Source organism: Cetorhinus maximus, chromosome 3 (assembly GCF_964194155.1).
Source record: "Cetorhinus maximus chromosome 3, sCetMax3.hap1.1, whole genome shotgun sequence".
NCBI classification, from domain to species: Eukaryota; Metazoa; Chordata; class Chondrichthyes; order Lamniformes; family Cetorhinidae; genus Cetorhinus; species Cetorhinus maximus.
This window is the reverse complement of record NC_135881.1, coordinates 100,708,199-100,735,436: the sequence shown is the minus strand read 5'-3', so window position 1 is coordinate 100,735,436 and position 27,238 is coordinate 100,708,199. Positions and strand designations below refer to the sequence as shown.

The 27,238-nt window shown below is 45.3% G+C and overlaps 1 protein-coding gene across 4 annotated transcripts in view; it reads left to right on the top strand.

Moving 5' to 3' along the window:
• Positions 1–3,898: 3,898 nt before the first annotated feature.
• The window catches only part of sgce (sarcoglycan, epsilon), an 89,727-nt gene continuing 66,387 nt past the window's right edge, over positions 3,899–27,238 (top strand). The window contains exons 1-2 of one of the 4 annotated variants that reach the window (XM_078538765.1): positions 3,899–4,041; positions 12,518–12,622. In XM_078538765.1, coding sequence (XP_078394891.1) covers positions 4,005–4,041; positions 12,518–12,622 — 142 coding nt within the window. In that variant the 5' untranslated portion in view covers positions 3,899–4,004. Of the gene's footprint in view, positions 4,042–12,517; positions 12,623–21,748; positions 21,883–27,238 lie in introns of those variants that run through there. The other 3 variants (XM_078538766.1, XM_078538767.1, XM_078538768.1) reach the window with 3 other exon arrangements.

Here is a 27,238-nt window from a genome sequence, read left to right as displayed (position 1 = left end):
GGGTAAAGACAAGCTGAGTGGGACATTAAGGGACAGAGTTTAAGGGTAATAGTGCATCAAAGAGTAAGGCTTATGCAGGAAATGATAGTTTAAAAAAACCCTGAAATCACTTTATTTGAATGTGTGGGGCATCCACAATAAGATAGATGAACTAGTGTCTCAAATAGAGATAAATGGTTTAGATCTAATCACCATTACAGAGACATGGTCACAAGGTGACCAAGATTGGGAAATAAATATTCCAGGGTACACAACATTTCAAAGAGACAGGCAGAATGGAAAAGGAAGAGGGGTGGCCCTGATAATAACGGATGATATAAGGACATTAGTGAGAAAGGATATTGGTTCAGAAAATCAAGAAGTTGAATTAGTATGGGAGATTAGGAATAGCAAGGGTCAGAAAATACTGGTGGAAGTAGGACCTCAAACAGTAGTTATACTATTGGACAGCATTAAGCAAGAAATTATTGGAGCTTGTAACAAAGGTAATGTAATAGTTGTGGGATACTATTCATATAGACTCGACCAATCAAATTGACAGAGGTGAGCTGGGAGATGGGTCAATAGAATGTTTTCATGACAATTTCCTGGAGTAATATGTTGTGGAGTCAACTAGAGATAAAGCTATTTTACATCTAGTATAGAGTTAATTAGTAATGTCATAGTAAAAGATCCACTGGGAAATAGTGATAATAAGACCATTGAATTCCATGTTAGGTTTGAGAATGACACACTCCAATCACAAACCAGAATCTTAAACTTAAATAAAGCCACTTACATAAGAATGAGACGAGAGCTGGCTAAGGTTAATAGGGTAAATAGATCAAATGTTATGGGGGGGGAAGAAGTGGGAAATATTTAAAGAAACAATTCAAAATGTTCAACAGAAATACATTCCATTGCAAAAAAAAACTCCGCGAGAAAGATCCATTCATGGCTTACTAAGGAAGTTAAGGATAGTATTAGTTTAAAAGAAGAGGCTTATAATATTAGAAAGACTAGTAAATCTGAGGATTGGGAGTAATTTAGTAAGCAGCAAAAAGCCACAAAAATATTGATTTTAAAAAAGGAAAAAATAGAAACTAGCCAGGAATATAAAAACAAATTGTAAGAGCTTTTACAAGTGTATGAAAAGGAAGTCAGTAGCTATAGTAAATGTTGGTTCCTTAGGAGCAGAGACAAAAAAAATTATCATGGGGTATGAGGTAGAGACATTAAACAAATGTTTTGTGTCTGTCTTCACTGTAGAAAACCCATGTTACAACCAGAATTAGAAGGTAAGCTAGGGGCTAATAAAAGTGAGGAGATTGAGGTAATTAATATCAGCCGGGAAAAACTACTGAAGAAACTCAAGGGACTAAGATTTGACAAATCCCCAGGGCCTGATGGCCTACTTCCTAAGGTTCTAAAAGAGAGAGTTACAGAAATAGTGGATGCTTTGGCTATGATTTTCTAAAATTCCCTAGAGTCTGGAAAGATCCTAGCAGATTGGAAGTTAGCAAATGTAACATTGCTATTTAAGAAAGGAGGGAGAAAGAAAACAGGGAACTCAAGGCCAGTTAGCCTGACATCAGTCATTGAGAAAGCGCTGGAATCTATTATTATTGATGTTTTAAACATCAAGCATAGTACGATTAGGACAAGTCAACTTTGTTTTACGAAAAGGGAAATTCTGTTTGACAAATTTATTAGAGCTTTTTGAATATATAACTAGTAGGGTAGATAGAGGGGAACCAAATAGATGTAGTGTACTTGGATTTCCAAAAGGCATTTGATTAAAGTGCCACACAAAAGTTTAATACACAAGATAAGGACTCATGGAGTTGGGGGTGATATCTTAGCATGGATAGAGGGTTGGTTAGCATATGGGAAGCAGAAATTTGGCATAAATGTGACATTTACAAGTTGGCAGGCTGTGACCTGTGAAGTGCTGCAAGGATCAATGCTGAGGTCTCAGCTATTTACAATCAATATTAATGACTCAGATGAAGAGACAGAGTTATGTATCTAAGTTTGCTGAAGTTACAAAGCTAGGTGTGAATGTAAGCTGTGAGGAGGACATAAAGAGGCTGAAAAGAGATATACACTTGCAACACGACAGATGGAGTACAGGGTATAATTTGGAGAAGTGTAAGGTTATAGTTCTAAGAATAGAAAAGCAGAACATTTTTTAAAAGCATGAAACTTGCAAATGTTGATGTTCAGGGACAAAAGTAAAATACTGCGGATGCTGGAAATTTGAAACAAAAACTGAAAATGCTGGAAAAACTCAGCAGGTCTAACAGCATCTGTGGAGATACTCCACAGATGTTGTTAGACCTGCTGATGTTCAGGGACACTTGGGTATACTTGTACAATTAAGACAAAAAGTTAGCATGCAGGTACAACAAGCAGTTAAGAAGGCAAATGGTATGTTGGCCTTTATTGCAAAGGGATTGGAGTACAAGAATAAAGGAATCTTGTTACAATTGTACAGGGCTATGGTGAGACCACACCTGGAATACTGTGTGCAGTTTTGGTCCCCATATTTAAGGAAGGATATAATTACTTTGGAGGTAGCACAGCGAAGGTTCACTAGATTGGTCCCAAGAATGAGAGGGTTGGCCTCTGATTAGAGTCTGAATAAATTGGGTCTATATTCTCTGGAGTTTAGAAGAATGAAACATTCAAGATTATGAAGGGGCTCTACAGGGTAGATATTGAAACATTGTTTCCCCTGACTGGGGAATCTAGAACAAGGAGGCACAGTTTCAGGATAAGGGGCCCAACATTTAGGACTGAGATGAGGAGAAATCTCTTCACTCAAAGGGTGCATGGACTACCTATGATAGGTGGTTATTCACTTGCTTACTGGGTGATCAGATAAAATTTAATGCAGCATTTCATCAATTGCCTTGATTCCTTTCAGAGCCCATTGCTGATAACTCCCCTGCTCTTCTTCAAATAGTGCCATGGGATCTTTTATATCCACTCAAGCAAGCAGGTGGGGGGCCTCGGTTTAATGTCTTATCTGAAAGACGGCATCTTTGACAATCTAGCTCTGTCTCAGTACTGTCTCAGATAAAAGTTACTGGAACTTCCTGCATGTTGAATATCTGACATACAAATTTAAAAAGTAAACAATAGTCATTTATAAACAGACCAAATCTCTCAATATTGTTGAACTTTAGATTACTCCCCTCTCCATCTTCTATCCAACAAAATTTGCAGTGATAAGTTGGTCCAGGAATTTAAAATGTAGCTTTTTATTTAAACCAATTCTATACTATGACTGATTTAAATCAACAGGCAACAGACACTCCTTGATTTTAAAAATTTAATAAACCTTTTTAAGCTATTCATCATAGCATTAAAGTCAAGATATTGACCAAAATTTTTGATCCCAAGTGTAGCAGTCGTGAGGTACTAAAGTTACTCAAATTTCCTATGCTGGGGAGTTAAGGTTGCCTACAAGGACAAAGTCAAGCTGAGCTCCTAGACTTATTCAGTTGAACTGTTCGGATTCACAAATAAAGAATTGCTTTTTGGACAATGTTGTTGGAATAACGTGAGGGGCAGATACCAGAACATCAACATTCTGTGCAATCCTTCTCCACACATTTTCTGCAACCACCCCCTTCTAAACTCGCACCCTCTGCAACTTCCCTCCCCACACTTCATTCTCTGCAGCTGCTCCCCCCACTCTTATTCCCTGCAATCTCTCTCCATATTCCCTGCACACTCTCTTCCCATATTTCCATCCTGTGCAGACCCTCCCATCTTTCCATTTCCCTGAAGTGAACCATTTCTCTCTCTCTCTCTCTCGACTGTTCTATCTATTATCCTCCATCAATCCCCTCCGCGCACTCACTCTATCGTTCCCTCTTTTGTTCTGTAGCACCACTCCCCCCACCCCCGAGACCAATGGCTAATATGTTCCCATAATTCCAAGCGCGCGCGCCACATTCCATCCGCGGGGACCGTTCCATTGCTGAAGCTCGAGATCTGGACCGTATTGGGACATCATGAGGACCACTGCCGCCTGCATCTCTTTGCTGTCCGGTGAGTCTAACGCCGAGTTTCTGCAGTAGCGATCTCACAAACGCCGTTAACTATTTGTCTAGACTGCAGAAGGAAGCTGACAGCTCCTGGTTTTCGAGTGTTGGAGCACAGCCTGGTCTCCTGCTATATAAAATATATATAAATTGTGGGTGTGGTGTAGGGCCGCTTCTTCTGTCACCGTCACACTCTCTCCTCTCGCATCACGGCAGACGTTGACCAGTCCCACAGCAACTGCATGGAAACGGCTCTCGGTTTAGTCTCCAGCTGATTCTTTTTCCACCTACGCAATCTTTTACAAAATTAAACGATTTTAAAATTGCGCATTTTTTCTGGTAGGTACCATAAACAGTAGCTATTCCAATGGAAGTTTTCCGCCCCTCTGTACAATCCGAGCATCGTCCCTCCCCAATTAATTAGCTCATTTTAAAATACATGTAAATAGTGTAAATAAAAATGTGCTTTGTGGATCACATTCATGTCACCGCTAAGCCTGCCTGTTTTCACCTATGTAACTTCACTAGACTTTACCCCTGCTTCAGCTCATCTACTGCTGAAACCCTCATTTGTGTTCTTGACACCGTTAGTCTTGATTTTTTTCAATACACTCTTGGCTGGCTTCCCACATACCCTCTTGAGGCCGTATAAAGCTCTGCTGCCCTTGTTCCAACTTGCACTAAGTCAAGTTCACCCATCGTCCCTGAGCTTACTGACCTACACTGGCTGCCAGTTAAGCAACACCTCAATTTTTTTTTCCAATTCTCATCCTTGTTTTCAAGTCCCCCATGGTTTTTTGCCCCTCACTATCTCTGTAATCTGTTCCATCTATACAATCTTTGAGATAGGTTTTTGTTTCTAGCGAAAACTTTGCCAACCCCCTGAGATGTCAGTGCTCCCCCAATTCTGATCTCTTAAACATCCTTGACTTTGATCACTTTGTCATTGGTGACCATGCTGTCAGCTACCAAGACCCCAAGTGCTGGAATTGCTTCTGTAAATCTCTCCAACTCTCCCCCTCCTTAAAATGGTCCTTGAAAACTAGCTCTTTGACTAAGCTTTTGGTCATCAGCCCTAATATTTCCTTATGGGCAGAATTTTCAGTTTGACGTGTGGGGTGTGGGCCTCACACGTCCAGGAGTAAAATGATGCGCAGTGACGTCGGGCGAGCGTCACCGCACGCCATTGTGATATTTTGCTGAGTGGGCACGTGATGAAGTCTGACGCACACCCGCCATTAATTAATGTGCCAGTTAAGGCCCTTTATTCGTCAATTGACTGCGATTTTTAGGCGCCAGTGCAATCTTCGGGTCATCGCACAGGCGCAACGGGCAGACAGGTAAGAGACTTTTCTATGAACCTCATCCACGGGCAGGATAAGAGGGCTTAGTGGGGTCATCAATCTGCTTTGTGGAGTATTTATTGGAGAAAGTATTTTAAACTTGCCTGTGTGATCTGCAGTAGTTCAGAACGCATTCCAGCAGCTTTCTGTGTACTTTGAACCTTCAGGTCAGCACTCTGCAGTCAGGAATCTTTAGCGGGCCTGCAACTTTCCAGAAGCCTCTCCTTAGCCTGGGTATGGGATCTGACAATGTCCACTGGAGGCAGCTCCTCTGAGGAAGAAAGGAAGGCTAGAAGGAGGAGGAGGCCAGAAGTGCACATTCCACCTCCAGGGGAGCCACCTTTGAGAGTACAGGTGCAGGCACAAGGGGCGCAGGGCCAAGAGGTAGTCCAAGGTGGAAGGGGTAGCAGAAGACACCACTATCCTGCTGCCAGGGTATACAGGCGGCGAAGCAGCTACCTCAATATGACTGAGGTGCAGTGCCGAAGGAGGCTCTGATTGTCAAGGGAGACAGTCAACTTTATCTGTCAGATGATTGGCCCTGAGATCTCCCCTAACTGCATGAGTGGGCACCCCATGCCAGTGGCTTTGAAGGTCACAGCTGCCCTCAACATCTATGCCTCTGGCTCCTTCCAGAGCTCAGTGGGTGATCTTTGCAGTGTCTCCCAATCAGCTGTCCACACTTATGTCAAGCAGGTTACAGACGCTCTGTTCAGGCGTGCATTGACCTTCATCCACTTCCGCTGGGACCAGGCAAGCCAGGCACAGCGAGCCAGAGGCTTCGCGGCCATTGCTGGCTTCCCCCGCGTCCAGGGTGCAATAGACTGTACACATGTGGCCATCAAGGTGCCAGCAGTTCAGCCTGGTGCCTTCGTCAACAGGAAGGGCTTCCACTCAATGAACATGCAGATAGTGTGTGATCACAGGATGCTGATTCTACAAGTCTGTGCAAGGTACCCAGGCAGCTCCCACGATGCCTACATCCTCAGACACTCCCAGCTGCCGGGGCTCTTCAGTGCTCCGGCCCGGCTTGATGGCTGGCTGCTGGGTGACAAGGGCTATTCCCTCAGAAGGTGGCTCATGACGCCTCTCCGCCATCCAATATCAGAAGCTGAGCAGCGGTACAATAGGAGCCACGGCTCCACAAGGGCTGTGGTGGAGAGAGCCATCAGCCTTCTCAAGATGCACTTCCGATGCCTGGACCGCTCAGGGGGCGCACTCCAGTACCCCCCAGATCGCGTCTCGGTGATAGTGGTTACATGCTGCACTCTGCACAATCTTGCACTGGAAAGGGGGGAAGCAGTGGACGATAAAGACGTTGACGCAGTGTCTGCGGCTGCACACGATGAATCCAGCACTGATTCTGAGGATGAAGAAGCACAGGGGAATGCTGAGAGGGTAGACGCTGACCCGGGACTACACCAAGGAGGCAGGGACGCCTGGGAGGCTTTAATCCAACGAACCTTCAGCTAGCTCCACACAAATGGATCAAAAGGACCAGCCTTGCCTGGCGCATCCATACTTGGCACCTAAGTGCAAAACCTGTCAGGTCACCAGGAGGAACTAACGGCCTTGGACATAAACTTGAATGTCCAAACAAACACTCATGACATTTTTCTTAAACATACACATGCAGAACAAACGAGCCACCCTCAGCCATGGTCACACATCTGAATTTTAATTTTAACATTAGATGTTCTCCCAATTGCAAAAGAATACTGTAATCAAGCAAAAATAAATTATAAGGACCTAATCTCGGGCCAACACAAAATCACCAGTGAGAAACCCGTGGTGTGCCTAATGTGCCTTATGTTTCAGTTTGCGGGTGCTACATCTTGGTGCTGCCCCATTGCTCGGAGTGGCATCTGAGACAGCCTGCTGACTCTGCTGTCCTGTTGGCCTTGATGACCTTGGTGGTCATCCTCTGGCCCATGGAGCCTGTACTGGGCCCGCCTGGGAGGGAGCGGCCAGTTGCACAGCTGGCATCTCCCCAGTCGTCGCAGCCTCACCGGATGAAACAGTCACTGGGAGAGGGGCTGAGGAGCTGGTGCCCTCATCCAGAGTGCGTGAGAGGAGCCCACAGAGATGACAGGCAGCTGCTGCACCGACGTGAGGTTGCCTCTGACCTCCCTGCTCACTGTAGGTGGATGGGCAACGAGCTGGGAAGCTTGAAGCGCACACCATCTCCCACATTGGCACTGACCAGGTGTGGCCAATGGCGCTGTGAGGGCTTGCAGGTCCGAGCGCAACCCCAGTAGGACCTGATTGTTCTCCTGGAGGAGCCTCTCCACGAGAGTCACTACTCTCTCCACGGAGGAAGCATGACGCTCAGCCATGATGCGCCACATGGACTCCTCCACCATGGACATCAAGCGAAGCATAGCCTCATGTATCACACCCGGATGCTCCCGCACACGCGGCCACATTTCCTGCAGCTGCTGCATTGTGGATGACTGCAGAGGCACATTATCACGCCCTGACTGAGCATGTGCTTGGTCCCCTGCAGTCCTCCAACTGTTGGCGCCATCGGCACACTCTGTCTCTGCCAGCTCCTCCAGCGAATGTGAAGTGCCCTCTCCACTGTGCCCCGGGGCACTAGCCGATGTTCCAGTGCCCACCGAGCTGCTAGTATCTGCGCTGGTGCCTGCCTCGCAGAAATGGTTTGACGCAGGTGACACTTGAGGGGCCTCAGTTGTGAAAGGGGGCCATCTGCAGCTCCTCCTGCCGGCCATGCTCTGATGATGCTGAAATGAACAACAAGGACAGTGGAGCAGTTAACGTGCACACAGTGACACACTTCATCCCTTTACCCCTGGCTCATTATGCGCGCAACCTTCCAGAACCAATGGACACGAACATTGGTGGGGTGGTAAATAGTGAGGAGGATAGCCTTACATTACAGGAGGACATAGATGGGCTGGTCAGATGGGCTGATGAATGCCAAATGGAATGTTATTTGGATAAGTGTGAGGTCATGCACTTGGGCAGGACAAACAAGGCACGGGAATACATGATGAATGGTAGGACCGTGGGAAGTAACGAGGATCAGAGGGACCTTGTGCATGTCGACTGGTCCCTTAAGGTAGCGGGACAGGTATATAAGGTGTTTAAGAAGGCATATGCCATACTTCCCTTTATTAGCCGAGGCATAGAATAGGAGCAGGGAGGTAATTTTCCAACTGCAGAAAATGCTGCTTAGGCCACAGCTATAGTTCTGCATGCAGTTCTGAAATGTGCTTTATGGGAGGGATGTGATTGCAGTGGAGAGAGTGCAGAGGTCGTTTACCAGGATGTTGACTGGCCTGGAGAGTTTCACTTATGAGGAGAGATTGCATAGACTGGGGTTATTTCCCTTGGAGCAGAGGAGATTGAGGGGGACATGATTGAGGTGTATAAACTTATGAGGGGCATAGATAGGGTTGACAGAAAGAAACTTTTCCCCTTGGCGAAGGGATCAATAACCAGGTGGCATAGATTTAAGGTAAGGGGCAGGAGGTTTACAGGGGATGTGATGAACAACTTTTGCACACAGAGGGTGGTGGGAATCTGGAACCTGAATGGATGATAGATGCAGAAACCCTCTTAACATGTAATAAGTCTTTGGATGTGCACTTGCGATGCCATGGCATACAAGGCTATGGGCATAGTGCTGGAAAATGGGATTAGATACTTAGATACGTGTTTGACCTGGGCATCCTCGAAGGACCTTTTTCTGTGATCCACACTACTGACTCTATCACTCTGTGACCGAGCAATGTTGCAACAATAACAAATTAAACAATCATCAGTGCTATGGATGTTGGGAGGACATAGCGGATCTCACTGTTGGCCTCAAATACCTGGCCGTTCCACCCCAGCCGCACTGACACCAGTTGACCTGGGTGCATGGTGCCTCTCAAGCTCAAGGGCCTCCTGCTCGAAGCAGCTTAACATGAGGAGGTGAGCCTGTCCGCCGCCAGTCCTCGCATGTTCCGATGCATTATGAACATTCTTCTCCTGAGAAAGAGAGAACACCATTCATTACAGCAAATTGCACATGGACTCTGCATGTGCCGCCGCACCCCACCCACAGTGGGCCATATCAGGCCTCCAGTGCCTCCTCTCCACGCTACTGCTGATCATTCACACAAAGATAATGCGCCTGTTCCCAACCCCCCCCTCCCCAACGGCGCCTTGGACACATGCTGCGTACATCACTTTAGGAACCACATAGTCTTTGCTTCCATTGCAAAGATGCGCAACTATGTGCAGCGTCGAGGGCAGCAACTGGTTCTTGGCCACGACACCTTGAGGCTCCCCTTCCACCATCTCATCACCATGAATAGGACATGTGTTGGAGTTCTGAGTATGCACCTAGCTGCATCTCCTGCAGGTTGCCACCAGACTAGTCATGTGTGACTAAGAGCAACACATGGTGCGGGGGAGAACTCATCTCCTCATAAACCACTCAGGCTGATCTAAGCATGGGCACTATCTGCTTGCCCACCCAGCGTAGGAAAAATGCCCAACATGATTCAATGCAGTCACGACAGTAAGACTTGGCGGGGGGGGGGATGCCTCAAAGGCTAAGGCTACCTGCTGGGTTAAATGCCCAATGCCAACATGGTACTCACCCTGCCAGAGCGCAACAAATCATTGAAGCGCTTACGGCACTGGATCCAGGTGCACCGCACCATGTCATGGGAGCTCATCACCTCCGCCACCTCCTCCCAGGCACGTTTCGTCATGTAGGGGTGGCCTCCTCCTCCCATGCTGGGGGACCAACACCTCCCGCCGTGCTGCCATCTCCTCGAGGGCAGCAAGGCAGTCATCTGAAAAGCGAGGGGCGCATTTGGCCCCCTTGCTGGTCTACCCTGCAGCCTGCCCTGCTCCTCTGCCCTTCCCTCCAGCCTGGCCTGCTCAGCCAATGCCCTGTGGTGTGACCTTGAATTGTCCATTGGCACCAGCCTACAGGAGGCTGCCAGGCCTTCTTTTAAACAGACTGCCGGGTCGCCATTGGACCTGGTGGTCTGTGCATGCTCGCCACCGCCCGCACACTCCCGCTATCCACGGGAGTCGGCAAATATACTGGGTGGGCCTTAATTGACCCGTTGGCATAAAATGGCGGCGCGGATCCGATCGCAGGGGCCGATCGGGTCCGTGCGTGCCCACACCCCTCCAACAACGGAAAATTCTGCCCCATGTGGCTTAATGCCGAATTTCATTTGAAAACACTCCTGAGGCATCTTGGGATGTTTCAGAGGATTAAAAATGCTATATACGTACAAGTTGCTGTTGTTTGCTGAATATAGTATTTATATTACAGACTCAAGGTTTAATGCATGAATGACTCAGTAAATTTACATTTGCATAATCTGGTATCTTGTGAGTTCTTTAAGTAGTAAGTTACCTGTATTTACAGTACTTAAGGAATAGTCTTGATCAAATAATCTTTCACTTGTGGGCAAAACAGCTGGATGTATAATTTAGCTTAACTTTAAAATGGAATTAACAGTTATAAATTCTTAATGTCTTGTGTCACCTCGAGATATGAATATGTTATCGATATTGTGTTCATGAAAAAGAACAGGGAGTTGATTTCTGTTGTAACTTCCTTATCACTTAGTAGCTAATAATATAATATATATACTTTTAAAAAAACTCAGTTTACAGGTAATTGATACATTTTTACATCAAGGATTAGCAAAAAACTACTTCTGCTATGGCACCATTAATCATCTTTTGCAAACATAGTTGGATAGTTTCAGTAATTTCTTGAAGAAAGGACAGTGCTAACTGCAATGAGCTTGCATACTTGATCATGTTCAACAGGCACGGTCAAAAATGCCTGGCATGTGAACATGGGTATGTAGCTGGTTCAGTAAATATTTAACTTATCAGTACTGGAGAAACACGTTCACAGTCATTCAATTTGGTAGGGAGGGACTTTGAAATCAAAGTTAAATTTCTAGCAAAACAATTTAATAAAAATAACTGATATATATATATATTTAGTTTTGGAAGGAGCTAGTCAACAGGGCAGGATGCACCTGCACGAGGCATACAATCACACAATAGGAAAGCAGAGAGAAAAATAAATAAAAATGTTGGAGGTGGAACACTGATTTTATTTGTTGGCTGGCAAATAATTTGTACTTTTTGTTTCTTTTTGCTAAGGGGTTGGGGTGAACAGCCAACATAAGAGGTAGTCAGAAGACTGGAGGGGATGGGAATTTGTACCAATTGGTCTCAACCTCAAATAAACTTCTATGGGGATCTAGTATTGGGGTAGGAGAGTCAAAAGTTGTGTCCTTCCCCTGTTTCCCCTCCTTTTGCAGCCTGTTGGATGAACTGCAGGAGGTACAGTATCTTCTGCCAGACTTCCCACAGGTCTCAGCTCCTGGACTCCTCAAGTATTCAGATCTACAACATAGTGAAGAGTTGAAAATGAGGCCTATGAGAGTGTTTCAGACTTTGATCTCCTCTGAGTATTTGTGGTCTGGAATAATCAGATGTGATGTCAATGGCCTTCTTGATGGGGGACTTGCAGATGGGCAGTGCCAGCAACACTCACATCCCACAGGAAAATAAAAAAAAAGTTATCCAATGCCATATTTCCATATGCACTCCCCTCCCTCAACCTCGTGGATGACACTGATGCTGATGTTGTTGGCATTGTACAAATTGCCTAAGTCAGGTTGTCACTGATGGGACATAACTCCTGTTCTGACATAGTTATGGCAGCAGAACAGAGTGTTGGTTTCTGGGACCTCATGTACTAGATTTAATGGCAAAGGAGGTTTCTGGGCTGTATATAAAATATGATTTATGTACAATGTGTGTATTTTTGAAGATGAAATAGAGAAAAATGTATCACAGTTTGTACCAGGCATCCATTTAACAGAAAAATGTTTTTTTTTCAGGCTACCTTATTGCCATCTAACAACAGATTCCTAAGCCTGAAATCCATATAAACTTAATGTGACCCACCAGGGGAGAGTTACAGTGAAAATGTGGGACTGGAAATGATACCCATTCATGATCAATCGGGAAAAACATATAATTCATGCACTGAATTTCTTACTACGTATATAGCCATTCATTGACATTTTAGCAAAAAGTACCTTAAACAACATTTTAATTTTATTTTGTTTTGAAAAGCCTATTTAGTAAACTGTGCAGATGGCATTGAATTCAAAAAGTGGGAGAATAATGGAATCCACAGTTATCGTGTTAGCAGGAGTAGGACTGCTGAGGTGATGGAGGGTGAGTCTGGTAATAAGCCCAAAATATACTTGATGGGAGGTTTGTCAGAGTCGGTCTAACATACTTTGTCTTTAACATTTTTTACACTTCAGTTTTGTTGTAATATTTGTGTTGAAGTCATCTCCCTTGTTTCTCAGTAACTATTTTCGGAAGTAAAATATTCAAAAATACTGACATTTTGATAACATGGATTCCTCTAAACATGCTTATCAGCTTAACCCAATTGAATTCTAATTGCAGCTTGCATACAAGCATTTATTTTTACTGTGTAATATACTTAAAATACATTTAATGAGTTGCACATCTGCTGAAATTTGATTGGTACTGCATTCCAATATATTACCCTGTGTACATCTCCAACATGAGCACTTCAGACTAAAATAATCTACATTCCAATTGGGAATTGTTAAAGTGGGAATAGAGCTTTAAGTGGATAAGAGTAAAAATGTTACAGCTTATTTAATGTTAACCTTCATTGATCTAATGCAAAACAAAAACAAAATTACCTGGAAAAACTCAGCAGGTCTGGCAGCATCGGTGGTTCCACCGATGGTGCCAGACCTGCTGAGTTTTTCCAGGTAATTCTGTTTTTGTTTTGGATTTCCAGCATCTGCAGTAGTTTTTTGTTTTGATCTAATGCAATACCAACTTGGCTCAGTGGTAGCACTCTGGCCTCCTGGGGTTCAAGCCCCACTCTGGAAACTTGAGTACACCAATCTTGGCTGACACTCAAGTGCAGGACTGAGTGAATAGTGCATTGTCAGAAATGCTGCCTTAGTATGAGATCATAGAGTCATTGTGGCACAGAAGGAGGCCATTCGGCCCCTTAAACTGAGGAACTGTGTGCTTGCTTAGGTGGATGTAGAAGATCTCATGGCTCTATTTGGAAAAGCGCAGGGGGTTCTTTCTCAACCAACACCTCCAAAACCAGATTAACTGCACAGTTTCTCATTGTTGTTTATAAGACCTTACACTGTGAAAATTATACCATGTTTCCCTAAATTGAAACAGTGATTAGATTTCAAAAATAATTAATTGGCTGTAAAGTGCTTTGGAACATTCCGAGGATGAAAGGCATGATATAAACGCAACTTTAAAAAAAAACATTCAGGCAATGCTTACAAATTGTGGCTTATATCAGATTTTGAAAGTTGTTTTCAGCAATGTGTGAGCTTTTTCATTCAAATGACACTTCTACCTCAAATGGGTTTTACTGATTAGATTTTACAAAGATTCAAAAAATGGAAAAAAAAACATTTTTTTATATATAATGATTCACTAGATTTAAATAATACCAAACAAATTTGTAGCAGCCTGTGTTATGAAACTTTAGGGACAGCCTTAAACTATTGTATGTTGGGCTATGGAGAAAGAGCAAGCGAGAGGGAGTGATTGGATAGCTTCTTCGAAGAGCTGGCGCAGGCATGATGGACTAAATTGCCGCCATCTGTGCTGCATCATTCTGATTTTACATTAAAATCTGTGAAAATGGAGAGAAATTTTGTAGAAGTATATAAGGGCTGATTTTGTGAAGTTTCATTGGTGGTGTGGAGCCTCATTGGCCAGGAGTATGTGCTGCAAAGTTGGACGCATAGATTAGTGAGCCTGCTTCACTGTTAACTGCACTCTGTAGTGAATGCACTTTGAGGTTGTACTGATACTCTCATAAATTTTATTTAAATAGGCCTCCTCATTTGATCTGCCTGTTTTCTTGCCAGTTCCATGACAGCAGCACTGCTCCCCTCTTTAAAATTGTCACCACTGTGATCTAGCCTGTGGGAGTAGCTTTTGTAGAGGTGAATATTCCTTTTCGATTTTCGATTGCTAAGTTATCTTGGGGCTGAAATTCCACAATGGCAGAGGGGTGGTGCTGGGGGCTTCTGCCTTTATTTATGCAATGCAATTTGAATCCTCCTGTACACGCTTAGAGGCTGTGTGTCCTGAGAAAAGCACAGTTTCCTGAAAAAGAAGTGTGTGTGGTGTGGCTGTGGCTATTTAGACAGAGTTTCTTAAAGCTGCATTTGCATTCTCTATTGGCTCTAGGTTTTAAATTTGGGCATTATCTGCTGTGTTTTTTGTTGAGGGAATATAGCAGTCTGCTACCTGAAAGGCTGGCTAGCATTGAAATTAATTTAGTAGCTTTAAACAACTGAAACAATATTTTGGCCTTGTTATATTGTTGGGAGTTATTTTGGCCTTGTTATATTGTTGGGAGTTATGTTGTGCATATACATGTGTGTCCAGTGATACCCACAATCTTGAACAAATAAATAATAAAAAAATGTGTTTATAGATAGAAGTTGAGTTTTATAACAACTTCTATTCCAATGTTCTCTTGGATAGCTTCCCATCTTCCACCTTCCATCAACTTGAATTTATTCAAAACTCAGTTGCTGAAGTTCTAGCTTGCACCAAATCCTAGTTACCCATCAGCCCATGTTCACTGACCTACACTAACTCCATTTCTGGCAACAGCTTGATTTTAAAATTCTTTTGTTTTCAAATGAATTGAATGGATTTTTTGGCCGGTTTGAAAATGATGCATTTAAGGAACATGTAATTCTACAGCACGCTTTACTTTGTGAATGAGAAGGATCTCGTGTTATGATCAACAAATAGGAGGTAGAGAAGCAATTCAAGCAAGTCCACGGAAAGCATGTCGTCCAGATCAGGGGAAAAATTCATTAAGAATGTGCGCATCAATTGGCAGTTCATTTTTCTCTGGTCTTTCAGAAATCATTTGACATGAATATTGTTCCTTGCTGTTGGAAGTCAGCTATCATCGTCCCATTTGCTGAGAAGTTGTGGCCTGCTGAGCTGAATAATTACCGGCCAGTTGTTCTTACGTTGATAGTCATGACTGTTTTGAGTTCATTGTGTCAGTGTCTATTAAATCCTACTTTTTCACTTATTGATCAGTTGCGGATTGCCTATCAATCTTATAAGTCAATGGATAATGCTGTTCTGACCTCGGCCCATTTTATCCAACAGCAAACAAATGTTTGCAAACAAAATAAAACATTACCCCTGCTGCCTTTGTTGATGTTTCTTTAGCTTTTAATACCATGCAACCATTCAAGTTTATAGTTCTGAAGAAGAGTCATATGGACTCAAAACATTAATCCTGCCTTTCTCTTCAGAGATGCTGAGTTTTTCCAGCACTTCCTGTTTTTGAGCCAATTAATGATATTGTTCCTGTGAAGATTCATGGTGTGGATGTTCAAATATTTACTAAGTACAAGTATCTAGGTATCCTGTTGGAGTGTATAGATGTTGTGGCTAAGGGACATACACAATTATCATACTTCAGAAAATGAAAATCCTTTCGAGTAGATACTACAATTATGAAACTCTTCTATGCGGCTGTAGTTGAGAGTGCTATCCTGTTTGGATGTCTGTTCTGGTACTGTTGTCTTAGCAAAGCAGACTCTTTTAAGGGTACAGAGATTATTGAACCAGGCAGGAATTGTATTTGATGAGCAGGTCTTCCTTGACTAAATTTGCTCTCGAAGAATTTTGATGTAAGTAAAGAGTGTCATGAACTACTGTTGGATACATGCAAGGAAAAGGCTACCATCCCTCAGATGCAGGACAAATTGGTTCCTGAATTCGTTTGTGCCCTTATCTGTAAGAATTTTTAACAGGAGCTTGATCTATGGATGAGGATATGCACTCGGGGCAGGACTTTCTGATTAATTTAGTGTATTGGAATAGATTTTAATACATCACAGAATTGTCATGGTGCAGAAGGAGGCCATATTTTAATTAAAGTTAGATCTCTGTGATAGGGTAATTCTCTTTCTTTTATTGTTGTCATTCATTTAAATGTATTATTTTAACATATGAATAATGTACCGAAAATGAATTTCCATATCGACAATAAAGTGAAATTGAATTGAATTGAAATCCCTCCATGGCCTCTGTACCCAGCAACACCACCCCCACCCCCCCACCCCCCACACCCCCACCCCCAACCCGGCAATCTCTCTTAACTTCCTTCAGATTTTGGTCACCTGTCCTAATATTTTCTTCTGTGGCTTGATTGATAATGCTGCTGTGAAGCACCTTGGAATGTTATACTACATTAAAGACGCTATATAAAAGCAAGTTGTTAATCATTTGCCAATATCACAACACTAAGGCATTGGCAGCAGTTGTGTGCTAGGTCTGTGGAATTGTGGGACTGGACAAATGCCAATGTAACAGAGTTATATTAAGTACCTCTGCTTAAAGTGAGGCAAAACCTAAATTCATTCAATACGGTTGGAGGAAATCAAACAAAAGATTCCATGCTGTGCCTATTAGTCAGAAAGCTAACAAATTGGACACAAACAGAAATTGTAAACATAGGTAGTTATTCTTGACCTGTGGATAGCAAGACTTGTGCAGGACGAAGCCCAATAGTACATCATCTGATTTGTTTAACCTTGGTACGAAATAAATTAAAATAATGAAGGAAGCGAAAACCAAAGCCAGACATTTAAAGGCAGCTCTTTCTAAAAGTGAAAAAGGGGCTGCAGTCTGTTGCAATTTAGTTATATACAATGCAGATTTCTCGTCACAAAATGAAGCAATTATTGGAAGTATTTGTAAAAGCTTTCAGGGTGTCGGGGTTGAAACAGTCTCCACCTGAATAATTAACAATAACTTAGATTTGTATAGCGATTCTTTTTTTAAAGGAAGAAACTGTCTCAAGGTTCTACTCAGAAAAGACGCATTGAATGGTGGCTCTGGAATCATTTTATGGGCCTCTAATATTCCTAATGCTCATAAAGTACCTGCATTGAGAAACAAGATGTATTTCGGGTGACGGCAGTTGTAGAGGGGGGAGGGTGGCGGAGGTTGTGGGGGGGAGGGTGGCGGAGGTTGTGGGGGGGAGGGTGGCGGAGGTTGTGGGGGGGAGGGTGGCGGAGGTTGTGGGGGGGAGGGTGGCGGAGGTTGTGGGGGGGGAGGGTGGCGGAGGTTGTGGGGTGGAGGGTGGCGGCGGTTGTGGGGGGGAGGGTGGCGGCGGTTGTGGGGGGGAGGGTGGCGGCGGTTGTGGGGGGGGAGGTTGGCGGAGGTTGTGGGGGGGGGAGGGTGGCGGAGGTTGTGGGGGGGGGGAGGGTGGCGGAGGTTGTGGCCGGGGAGGGCGGCGGAGGTTGTGGGGGGGAGGGCGGCGGAGGTTGTGGGGGGAGGGTGGCGGCGGTATGAGGGTGGGGAGGGTGGCGGCGGTTGTGAGGGGGAGGGTGGCGGCGGTGTGAGGGTGGGGAGGGTGGCGGCGGTGTGCGGGGGGAGGGTGGCGGCGGCGGTTGTTGGGGGGGGAGGGTGGCGGCGGTTGTGGGGGGGGAGGGCGGCGGCGGTTGTGGGGTGAGGGTGGGGAGGGTGGCGGCGGTTGTGGGGGGGGAGGGCGGCGGCAGTTGTGGGGTGAGGGTGGGGAGGGTGGTGGCGGTTGTGGGAGCGGTGTGAGGGTGGGGAGGGTGGCGGCGGTTGTGGGGGTGGGGAGGGTGGCGGCGGTGTGAGGGGGGAGGGTGGCGGCGGTTGTGGGGGGGCGGTGTGAGGGTGGGGAGGGCGGCGGCGGTTGTGGGGGGGAGGGCGGTGGCGGTTGTGAGGGGGGAGGGTGGCGGCTGTGGGGTGAGGGTGGGGAGGGTGGCGGCGGTTGTGGCGGGGGAGGAGGGTGGCAGCGCTTGTGGGGGCAAGGTGGCGGCGGTGTAGAAGTGGGGAGGGTGGTGCTGATGCTGTTGCCTTATTGATGAATTGTATGTTTGGTTCGAATCACATCTCAAGATAGCACAAATTCCAAGATTATGAATGGTTCAGTTCAGCCTGTTAGATTGGCTGGTGAGGGGATTGGAACCAGTGGCGAGGGAGTACCTCTTGCGATTAAGACCAGCAATGGATTTGCTCATCCTGTTCGTGCCCTGTAGGAAATTGTGACTCATCCAGAATTTGATGTCAGACGCGTGGGCCCGAATCTTCTAGTCAGCGGTGGAGCAGGAGCACGTGCTGCTGACCGCATTCAAGACTGAGGCCTTACCTTCTTAACACTGAAGTCTTAGGACCTTCCTAACTGGCTGCAGTGTGGATCCATCAGCAAGCAAAGTTGGGAAGCCTAGTGGCAAGGTGCAATTTCAGCAATGCCATGCCCCGTATCACGTCACAAACTGAAGATGTGCCCCTTGATGTCTATCTTCAGTTCAGTGACCTGTTTTTCAATGTACCTGTTAACTGTTGCTAATTTAAGATTTTCTCATTCTCCCTTTCAACCACAGCACCTCCAACACTGCTCACCCTCTACTGCACCCCTGACAGTGCTCACCTCCCCTCCCTGCACCCACAACACTGCTAACCACACCCATCTCCCCCCACTGTACACCCAACAGTGCTCACCCTATCTGTTGTGGGGGAGAGGCTGAGCAGTGCCGGGGGATTGGGGGTGGTGTGGTGGGGGGGGAGGGTGCGGGGAGAATAGACTGAGCAGTGCCTGGGGAATGGGGTTGGGGGAGAGGCTGAGCAGTGCTGGTTGGTGGGGGGTAGTGCGGGGTGAGGAGGCTGAGCAGTGCCGGGTGGGTGGGGTTGGGGGAGAGGCTGATCAGTGCTGGGCGGGGGCGGGGGAGAGGCTGAGCAGTGCCTGGGGGTAAGGGGGGGTTGGTGAGCAGTGTTGGGGGCGGGTGTGGGCGAGAGGCTGAGCAGTGCCGGGTGGGTGGGGTTGGGGGAGAGGCTGATCAGTGCTGGGCGGGGGCGGGGGAGAGGCTGAGCAGTGTTGGTGATGCCGGAGTCCTTTGACACTCATCCTGATTTAAAGGGCTGCACTTGCTAATAAATCAGGGTCTAATCTATGTGAGTACCGAGCAAACAATTCAAGTTTACAGGGGCCTGGAGATGCCATCAGCGAGGGCTCCCACTGAGCCATTTCTGGCTTATGGAAGTTTCAGGTTTGGGTGTAAATCGGCTCCTGGAACTTCCAAAGCCGTTCAGTGTTTGCTGCCATTTGGATATGAGGACTGGGCTGCAGACTTATGGTGTGAAAGCAGTCAAGCGAAATGGTGGAGTGGTGAAGTTCTGTGTCATCAGTATACACGTGGAAGGTAATCCGTAGTTGTGAATGATACTGCCAAAAGTTAGCATATAAATCAAGGGGAAGAGGGGGCTGAAGGTGGCTTCTTTGGGAGACACCAGAAATGCCAGTTTACGAATGAAAGAGAAATGACTGCTGGATATGCTCTCGCTATAGTTGGATAGATTAGAAATGGAACCATGCAAGAGCAGTATTGCAGAGTTGAACAATGGAGCAGAGGCATTGGGGGTGGATACTGTTATCAACCATAAAGCAGAACACAGATAGGTGTCGACATCATTGGCTGTCTCTCGATTCGAGGATGACATCCACTCGGTTGCGAGCTTCTGCCATAGTTCTTCGTTTGGCTGAACCAGCCGATTCTCAACCCGCAGATCTTTGGGCACATGGGTCAGGACATCCCATGAGGTAGTGGAATCTGGAGTGCAAGATTTGCTTCCTTTCCTTTCTTACTCTGTCTTATCATGAAGACATTGGGAAGCATGACTCGAAGCATGATGCAGCTTGATGGACAAATTGTCGTCATCCTGAACATTTCTAGCAAGCTCCTCCCAGTCATTAAGATCAATGCCGCTGCATTTCAAGGTGAGCTTCAGAGTATCTTTGAACTGTTTTCTTTGTCCTCCCCTGGAATGTTGGCCATTTGAGAGTTGAGAAAACAGGACCTGGTGGGGGAAATGGCTTTCAGCCATCTGGACAGTGTCCGGTCCATTGAAGTTGATTTTTCAGGAGTTTTGTCTAAATGCTTGTGGAGCTGGCTTCAAGAGGGACACGAGCGTTTGTTTGACCATCCTCCCATTGAATCTGGAGGATCTGGCGGAGGAATTATGATTGAATTTCTCTAGTGGTCTTACTAGGGCTTCACCAGGTCATCACCAGGGCTGATTGGTGTGGAAGAACAAGGAGGGATAAAGCAGAATGAATAAAGTATCAGGATATCATTCAAAATTTTGGTGGGGACAGAAGCCAAACCAGAACGGTTCAAACAAAGTTTTGGGAGTGATAGGGAACACCCTGCACCACCAGGGCTTGTATGATTCTCTTGTTTCCTATTGATCCTCAAACACTGTAACCCCTGACGTCAACTGGCCAGGCGCCAAGAACAGTTGTGCATGCACACTTGGCCCGCACTGAGGCGGCCAGTGGTCCATGGTTAGGAAAAATCTATTAGATGTAGCAAGTTGGCGCTTTTTGATATTTATTATGCAAATAATCTCCCACATCCTGACCTACTCCAAACTTCTTAAGTTTTAATTTGTAGCATTTGATATTTGACCTCTGTGCTAGTAAACAATTTGGCAGACTTTGTCTGTTCCCTCTTTAAGCTTGAAAACTTGAAGTCTTATAAAAAGAGAAATTCCATTATTTTCATTAAGAAATATGCACTGATTTATGTTAGGTAAGAATCTGCAATTTGTTTTGATTTTAAAAAGACTATGTCTTGATTTAAAAGGATTAATTTTAAAATGAGCTGTACCTTCCGAGCTCTAGGGCTCTGTAACTGGGGGGATACCCCAAAGATGTGCTGGGGAACGCCCGCTACCGGAAATCCCCAGGTAAGGTTTGCATGGCAGTTGCCTGTGAAGTGCGAACTCCCTTTGCGCAATTGCCCTGAACTGGGAGCCATCTGAAAATGCGACTTAAATCACAAACTTTGGATGGTCCTGACTGTCTTACATCAGTAGTTACCTAGAAAAAGTTAGATGAATTAAAACCACTTTGAGTTTCTGGGTAACTATTGTACAGACACACACCGACGCCCCACCCCACCCCACCCCCTCCACTCTGCTCAACTCCCCCTCCCCCTGCCAGGCCTGATACAACCTGACTTCCCTCCGCCACCCCCCCCGCCCCTCCCCGATAGCCTAACCCCCAAATTCTAACCACTTGCCTGACAAACCTACCTTCTCTCTGGCTTGCAAGTAGCTGGACCTTTAAACCTACCTGATTGACGGCAGCCGGTGCTGTAAAAAAGGGGGTGTGGCCTCCTTGCACCCAACTCAGAAGCCCTCGACAGAAGGCCCCAGGAGTGCTCTGTCCTGCATAGTTCTCGCCCGGCCTGAGTTGGAAGGTTGGGAGAGAAAGGATCGGAAAAATTCCAAGGTAAAAAAGTAGGAGCGGAGTGGCAACCTGATCTGACTGCCACTCCACGAAAGTTCAAGCCCAATATCTGGCTATTGTGACTTGTCTGATGCAAGTATGGACAGTGAGTTGGCTGATCTTGAAGCCTCCAGTTGCTCCCTGGAATGGGCTTGTAGCTTAATGTTCAGTACTGTTGTGACCTTCTGTGCTACTGTGAGATTGGTCCTTGCTGCAGAGTGTGTTACTGATTGTATCTGCACATGTGTAGGACGTGCTCCCCCTAGTGTTGTGGCATCATTGATCAAAATTGGAAATATTACGCAAGTTGAGGCTTGACCAGAGCGCTGTACAGATTATTGTTCAATGCTCTATTTATTTTGTTGACTCTTGTTCTGTAGAGATTGGATAAGATTTTTAAAATTCTTTTCACTGGATGTGGGCATCGCTGGCTAGGCCATTAGTTTTGAGATGTAAACAGAAAAGTAGAAATCCCACCTATTTCCATTATTTTTAAATCTATACCTTTTATGCCCTGTTAGTCTTTCCACCCCACCCCCACTAGTGCTGTACCTTGTGTGTCCTGCCATCCATTCTTAATTAGCACATTCTCTTAGATAATATCACCACCTTCAACACCTCTTTGTTCTTTTGTCTGTGACATCTTTTGATTATCTGCTCCTATCAATGCTTGCTTGTCCCTACAACCACACCCCCCCCCGCCCCCCACCCCCCCACTTCTCTCTCCCCCCCCCCCCCCCACCTTAAACCAGCTTATATTTCACCCCTCTCCTAATATTACTCAGTTCTGTTGAAGGGTCATGAGGACTCGAAACATCAACTTTTTTCTTCTCCGCCGATGCTGCCAGACCTGCTGAGTTTTTCCAGGTAATTCTGTTTTTGTGTTGAAGTAGAAGCATATTTGCATTTTGTAGAATGGAGAATTCAAGAAGTGGGGTGAAACCTGGCACCTAGCTAGCAGAGACCAAGCAAAGTTTATGTTACGAATAAAATTGGTACTATGAAAGGCGTTTTATTGTTAAAAGAGGTGGAATTCAAAGAAGTTGGTGAAACAATGAGAATTTACATTCAATGAGCTGTGCTGGATATAACCAATAGCCATTTTCGTGGGTGCAGGGCAGAGGCAATGTAAGATCAAAGTAACTGTAAGCCAACAACTGTCTCCACAGGAACCAAAGTGAGAGGAACCTCATTTTGAACACGTACGGTGAAAATGCTTTGCCTGGTGTTTGGTTAAGTCTATGGGTGCTGTTGCCTTAATGGAGATTAATTTAGGAATTTGTTAAAAGTTATGATAGTAATTTGTAGCTATGTATATGTGTTTAAATGTGTAGTAACTTAATAAAATGTTTCATTTAGCTTAATATAAAACTTCTCGAGAACTGGCAGTCTGATTCCTGAATTTAGAGTTGCATCTCAAACACACCACTTAAGGACACGGGTTATGACAGTTGTTTGAAGTTTCCTGCTGGGATTTTTAAATAACTCAACTTTACCAACTGCTGGGTCATAACATAGGTTCACCCACAGTGCTGTTTGGGGGGTAGTTCCAGGATTTTGATCTAGTGACAGTGAAGGAACAACGATATATTTCCAAGCCAAGATGGTGTGTGACTTGGAGGGGAACTTGCAGATGGTTGTGTTCCCATGTATCTGCTGCCTTTGTCTCATAGACTCATAGACATCTACAGCATAGGAGGCCGTTTGGCCCATCGTGTCCGCACCGGTCTACAAAGATCTGACTGCACTAAGCTCATTTTCCAGCACTTGGCCCATAGCCCTGGAGGCTATAGCAACGCAAGTGAATATCTAAATACTTCTTAAATGTTACGAGAGTTTCTGACTCAGCCACCCTTTTAGGCAGTGAGTTCCAGACTCCCACCACCCTCTGGGTGAAAACATTTCTCAACTCCCCCATTAGCCTTCTACCTCTTACCTTAAATCTATGCCTCCTGGTTATTGACCCCTCTACTAATGGAAAAAGTGCCTTCCTATCCACCCTATTTATGCCCCTCATTATCTTATACACCTCAATCAGGTCCCCTTTCAATCTTCATTGCTCCAAGAAAAGCAACCCCAGCCTATCCAATCTTTCCTCATAGCTCAGACCCTCCAACCCAGGCAGCATCCTGGTAAATCTCCTCTGCACCCTCTCCAGTGCAATCACATCCTTCCTATAATATGGTGACCAGAACTGCATGCAGTACTCCAGTTGCAGCCTAACTAGCGTTTTTTTGCAGTTCCAGCATGACCTCCCTGCTCTTGTATTCTATGCCTTGGTTAATAAAGGCAAGTATCCCATGTGCCTTCTTAACCACCTTATCTACCTGCCCTTCTATCTTCAGGGATCTATGCATAAGCACACCAAGGTCCCTCTGATCTTCAGTAGTTTCCAGGGTCCTACCATTCATAGTGTAATCCCTTGCCATGTTAGTCCTCCCCAAGGGCATTACCCCACACTTTTTCAGGTTGAATTCCATTTGCCACTGCTCTGCCCACCTGACCAGTCCATTGATATCCTCCTACAGTTTACGGCTATCCTCCTCACTATTTACCACCCTACCAATTTTCATATCATCCACGAACTTCTTGATCATACCCTTTACATTTAAGTCCAAATCATTTATGTACACCACAAACAGCAAGGGCCCCAGCACCGAGCCCTGCGGAACCCCACTGGAAAAAGACTTCCAGTCACAGAAATATCCCTCTACCATCACCCTCTGCTTTCTGCCTCTCAGCCAATTTTGGATCCAACGTGCCACTTTGCCTTGGATCCCATGGGCTCTTACCTTCTTGATGAGTCTGCCACGAGGGACCTTATCAAAGGCCTTGCTAGAGTCCATGTAGGCCATATCATATACATTACCCTCATCAACACTCCTGGTTACCTCCTCAAAAAATTCGATCAGATTTGTCAAATACGACCTTCCCTTAACAAATCCGTGCTGACTATCACTGATTAATCTGTGCGTCTCCAAGTGCAGATACATTCTGTTTCTCAGAATTCTTTCTAGTAACTTCCCCACCACCGAGATTAGACTGGCTGTAATTTCCTGGTCTATCCCTTCCTTCCATTCTTAATAATGGGACAACGTTAGCAGTCCTCCAGTCCCCTGGTACCTTACCTGTGGCCAGAGAGGATTTGAAAATTACTGCCAGGGCCCCTGATATCTCTTCCCTTGTTTCCCCTAACAGCCTTGGATACACCTCATCCGGGCCTGCGGATCTATCCACTTTTAAGGCTGCTAAACCCACCAGTACCTCCTCTCTCTCTATGTTAATTTCCTCTTAGTCCTCCACCCTGATGTCTATATCTACGTCATCCTTTTCCATTGTGAAGACCGACGCAAAGTATTCATTGAGGACTGCACCCACGTCTTCCGGGTCCACACACACATTACCTCTATGGTCCCTAATTGGCCCTACTCTTTCCCTAGTTATTCTCTTGCTCTTTATATACTTAAAAAAACCCTTTGGGATTTCCTTTATTCTACCCACCAATGCTTTCTCATGCACTCTCTTAGCTTTCCTAATTTCCAATTTTTGTGTTCCCCTCTGCACTTTTTATATATCTGCCATAAATTTCTCTTTTTTTCTTAATCCTAATCTTTATGTCCCTTGACACCCAGGGTTATCCAGACTTGGTCCCCCACTTTGTCTTTGCGGGAACATATTTGCCCTGTACTCTCGCTATTTCTTCCTTGAATGCCTCCCACTGCTCTGACACAATTTTATCTGCAAGTAGCTGCTCCCAGTTCACTTGTGCCAAATCGCATCTCATCTTAGTAAAATTAGCCTTTCCCCAGTTTAGAACTTTTATTCCCGGCCCAACCTTATCCTTTTCCTAACTATCTAAATCTAACTGAGTTATGGTCACTAACTCCAAAATGCTCCCGTACTGATATGCCTTCCACGTGCCCAGGCTCATTCTGAATATTAGGTCCAGAACTGCCCCCTTCCTTGTTGGGCTTTCTACGTAGTAGGGGGAAGAGGGGTAGGTGGCAGCGTCGAAGGAGCCTAGGTGAGTTGCTGCAGTGCATCTTGTAGATGGTACACACTGCTGCCACTGTGCATCGAAGGATTGAATGTTGAAGGTAGTGGATGGGGTGCCAATTAAGCAGGCTGCCTTGACCTGGATGGTGTTGAGCTTCTTGTGTGTTGTTGGAGCTGCTCTCATCTAGGCAAGTGGAGAGTATTCCATCACACTCCTGACTTATGCTTTGTAGATGGTAGGCAGGCAGACTGATGTGGGAGAATTGAGTTCCAGTTTCTAGGGCACTGGCACCAGTACTGGGGAAAGTGGGGGCTGTAGTGTTGCGATGGTCTAAACCTGAACTGTGCTAGGACCAGTGTTCTTGCGAACTGCATAACTAGGGAAGTAGAGAGGGTTTTAAACTAAATAGTGGAGGCAAGGGAACAAATCTGGAAAGATGGGTCTATCAAAGAGTAGAGACAAGCTAAGAGAGGAGAACAGTAAAATGGGAAATGAGGGTCAGAGAATGGCAGGAAGGGACAGAGAGAAAAAAACCTAAGAATGCACCAAGAATTAAGACTAGATATCACAAAGATAGCAAAAGGACAAAACTAAAGGCTCTGTATCTGAATGCGTATAGAGTTCATAAAAAGTAAATGATTGATAGTGCACATTGAAGTAAATAAATATGATCTGATAGCCATTACGGAGACGTGTCTGCAGGTTGACAAAGATTGGGGCCTGAATATTGAGGGGTATATGACCTTCAATAAGAATAAGAAGCTAGGTAAAGGTGGAGGGGTAGCACTGTTAATCAAGGCTGGCATTTGTGCAATGGTTAGAGATTACCTTGGTTCAGGAGATCAGGATGTAGAATGGGTTTGGGTGGAGATAAGGAATAGTAGGGGAAAAAAGTCACTAGTGGGAGTGGTCTACAGGCCCCCTAACAGTAACCACGATGTAGGAATAAGTATACAAGAAGAAATATTGGGCGCTTGTGGTAAAGGGACGGCAATAATCATGGGTGACTTTAATCTACATATAAACTGGATAAATGAGATTGGCAGTAGTAGCCAGGATGAAGAGTTCATAGAATGCTTTTGAGATAATTTATTTGAGCAGCACGTTGAACCAATGAGAGAGCAGGTTATATTAGACTTGGTATTGTGTAATGTGACACGATTACTTAATACCCTGAGTGAAGGCAGCAGCCTAGGTAGCAGCGACCACAATACGATTGAATTTTTCATCCAGTTTGAAAGGGAGAAGAGTGGCTCTAAGACTAGTATTTCAAGCTTAAATAAGGGAAATTATGAGGGCATGAAAGCTGAGCTAGCTAAAGTTAACCGGGATAGTAGGCTAGGGGATAGATCAATAGAGAAGCAGTGGCAGACATTTAAGGGGACTTTTCAGAATACTCAAGGAGTATATTCCTACTATGAAGAAAAATTCTAAGGGGAGGACCCACCATCTGTGGTTAACTAAA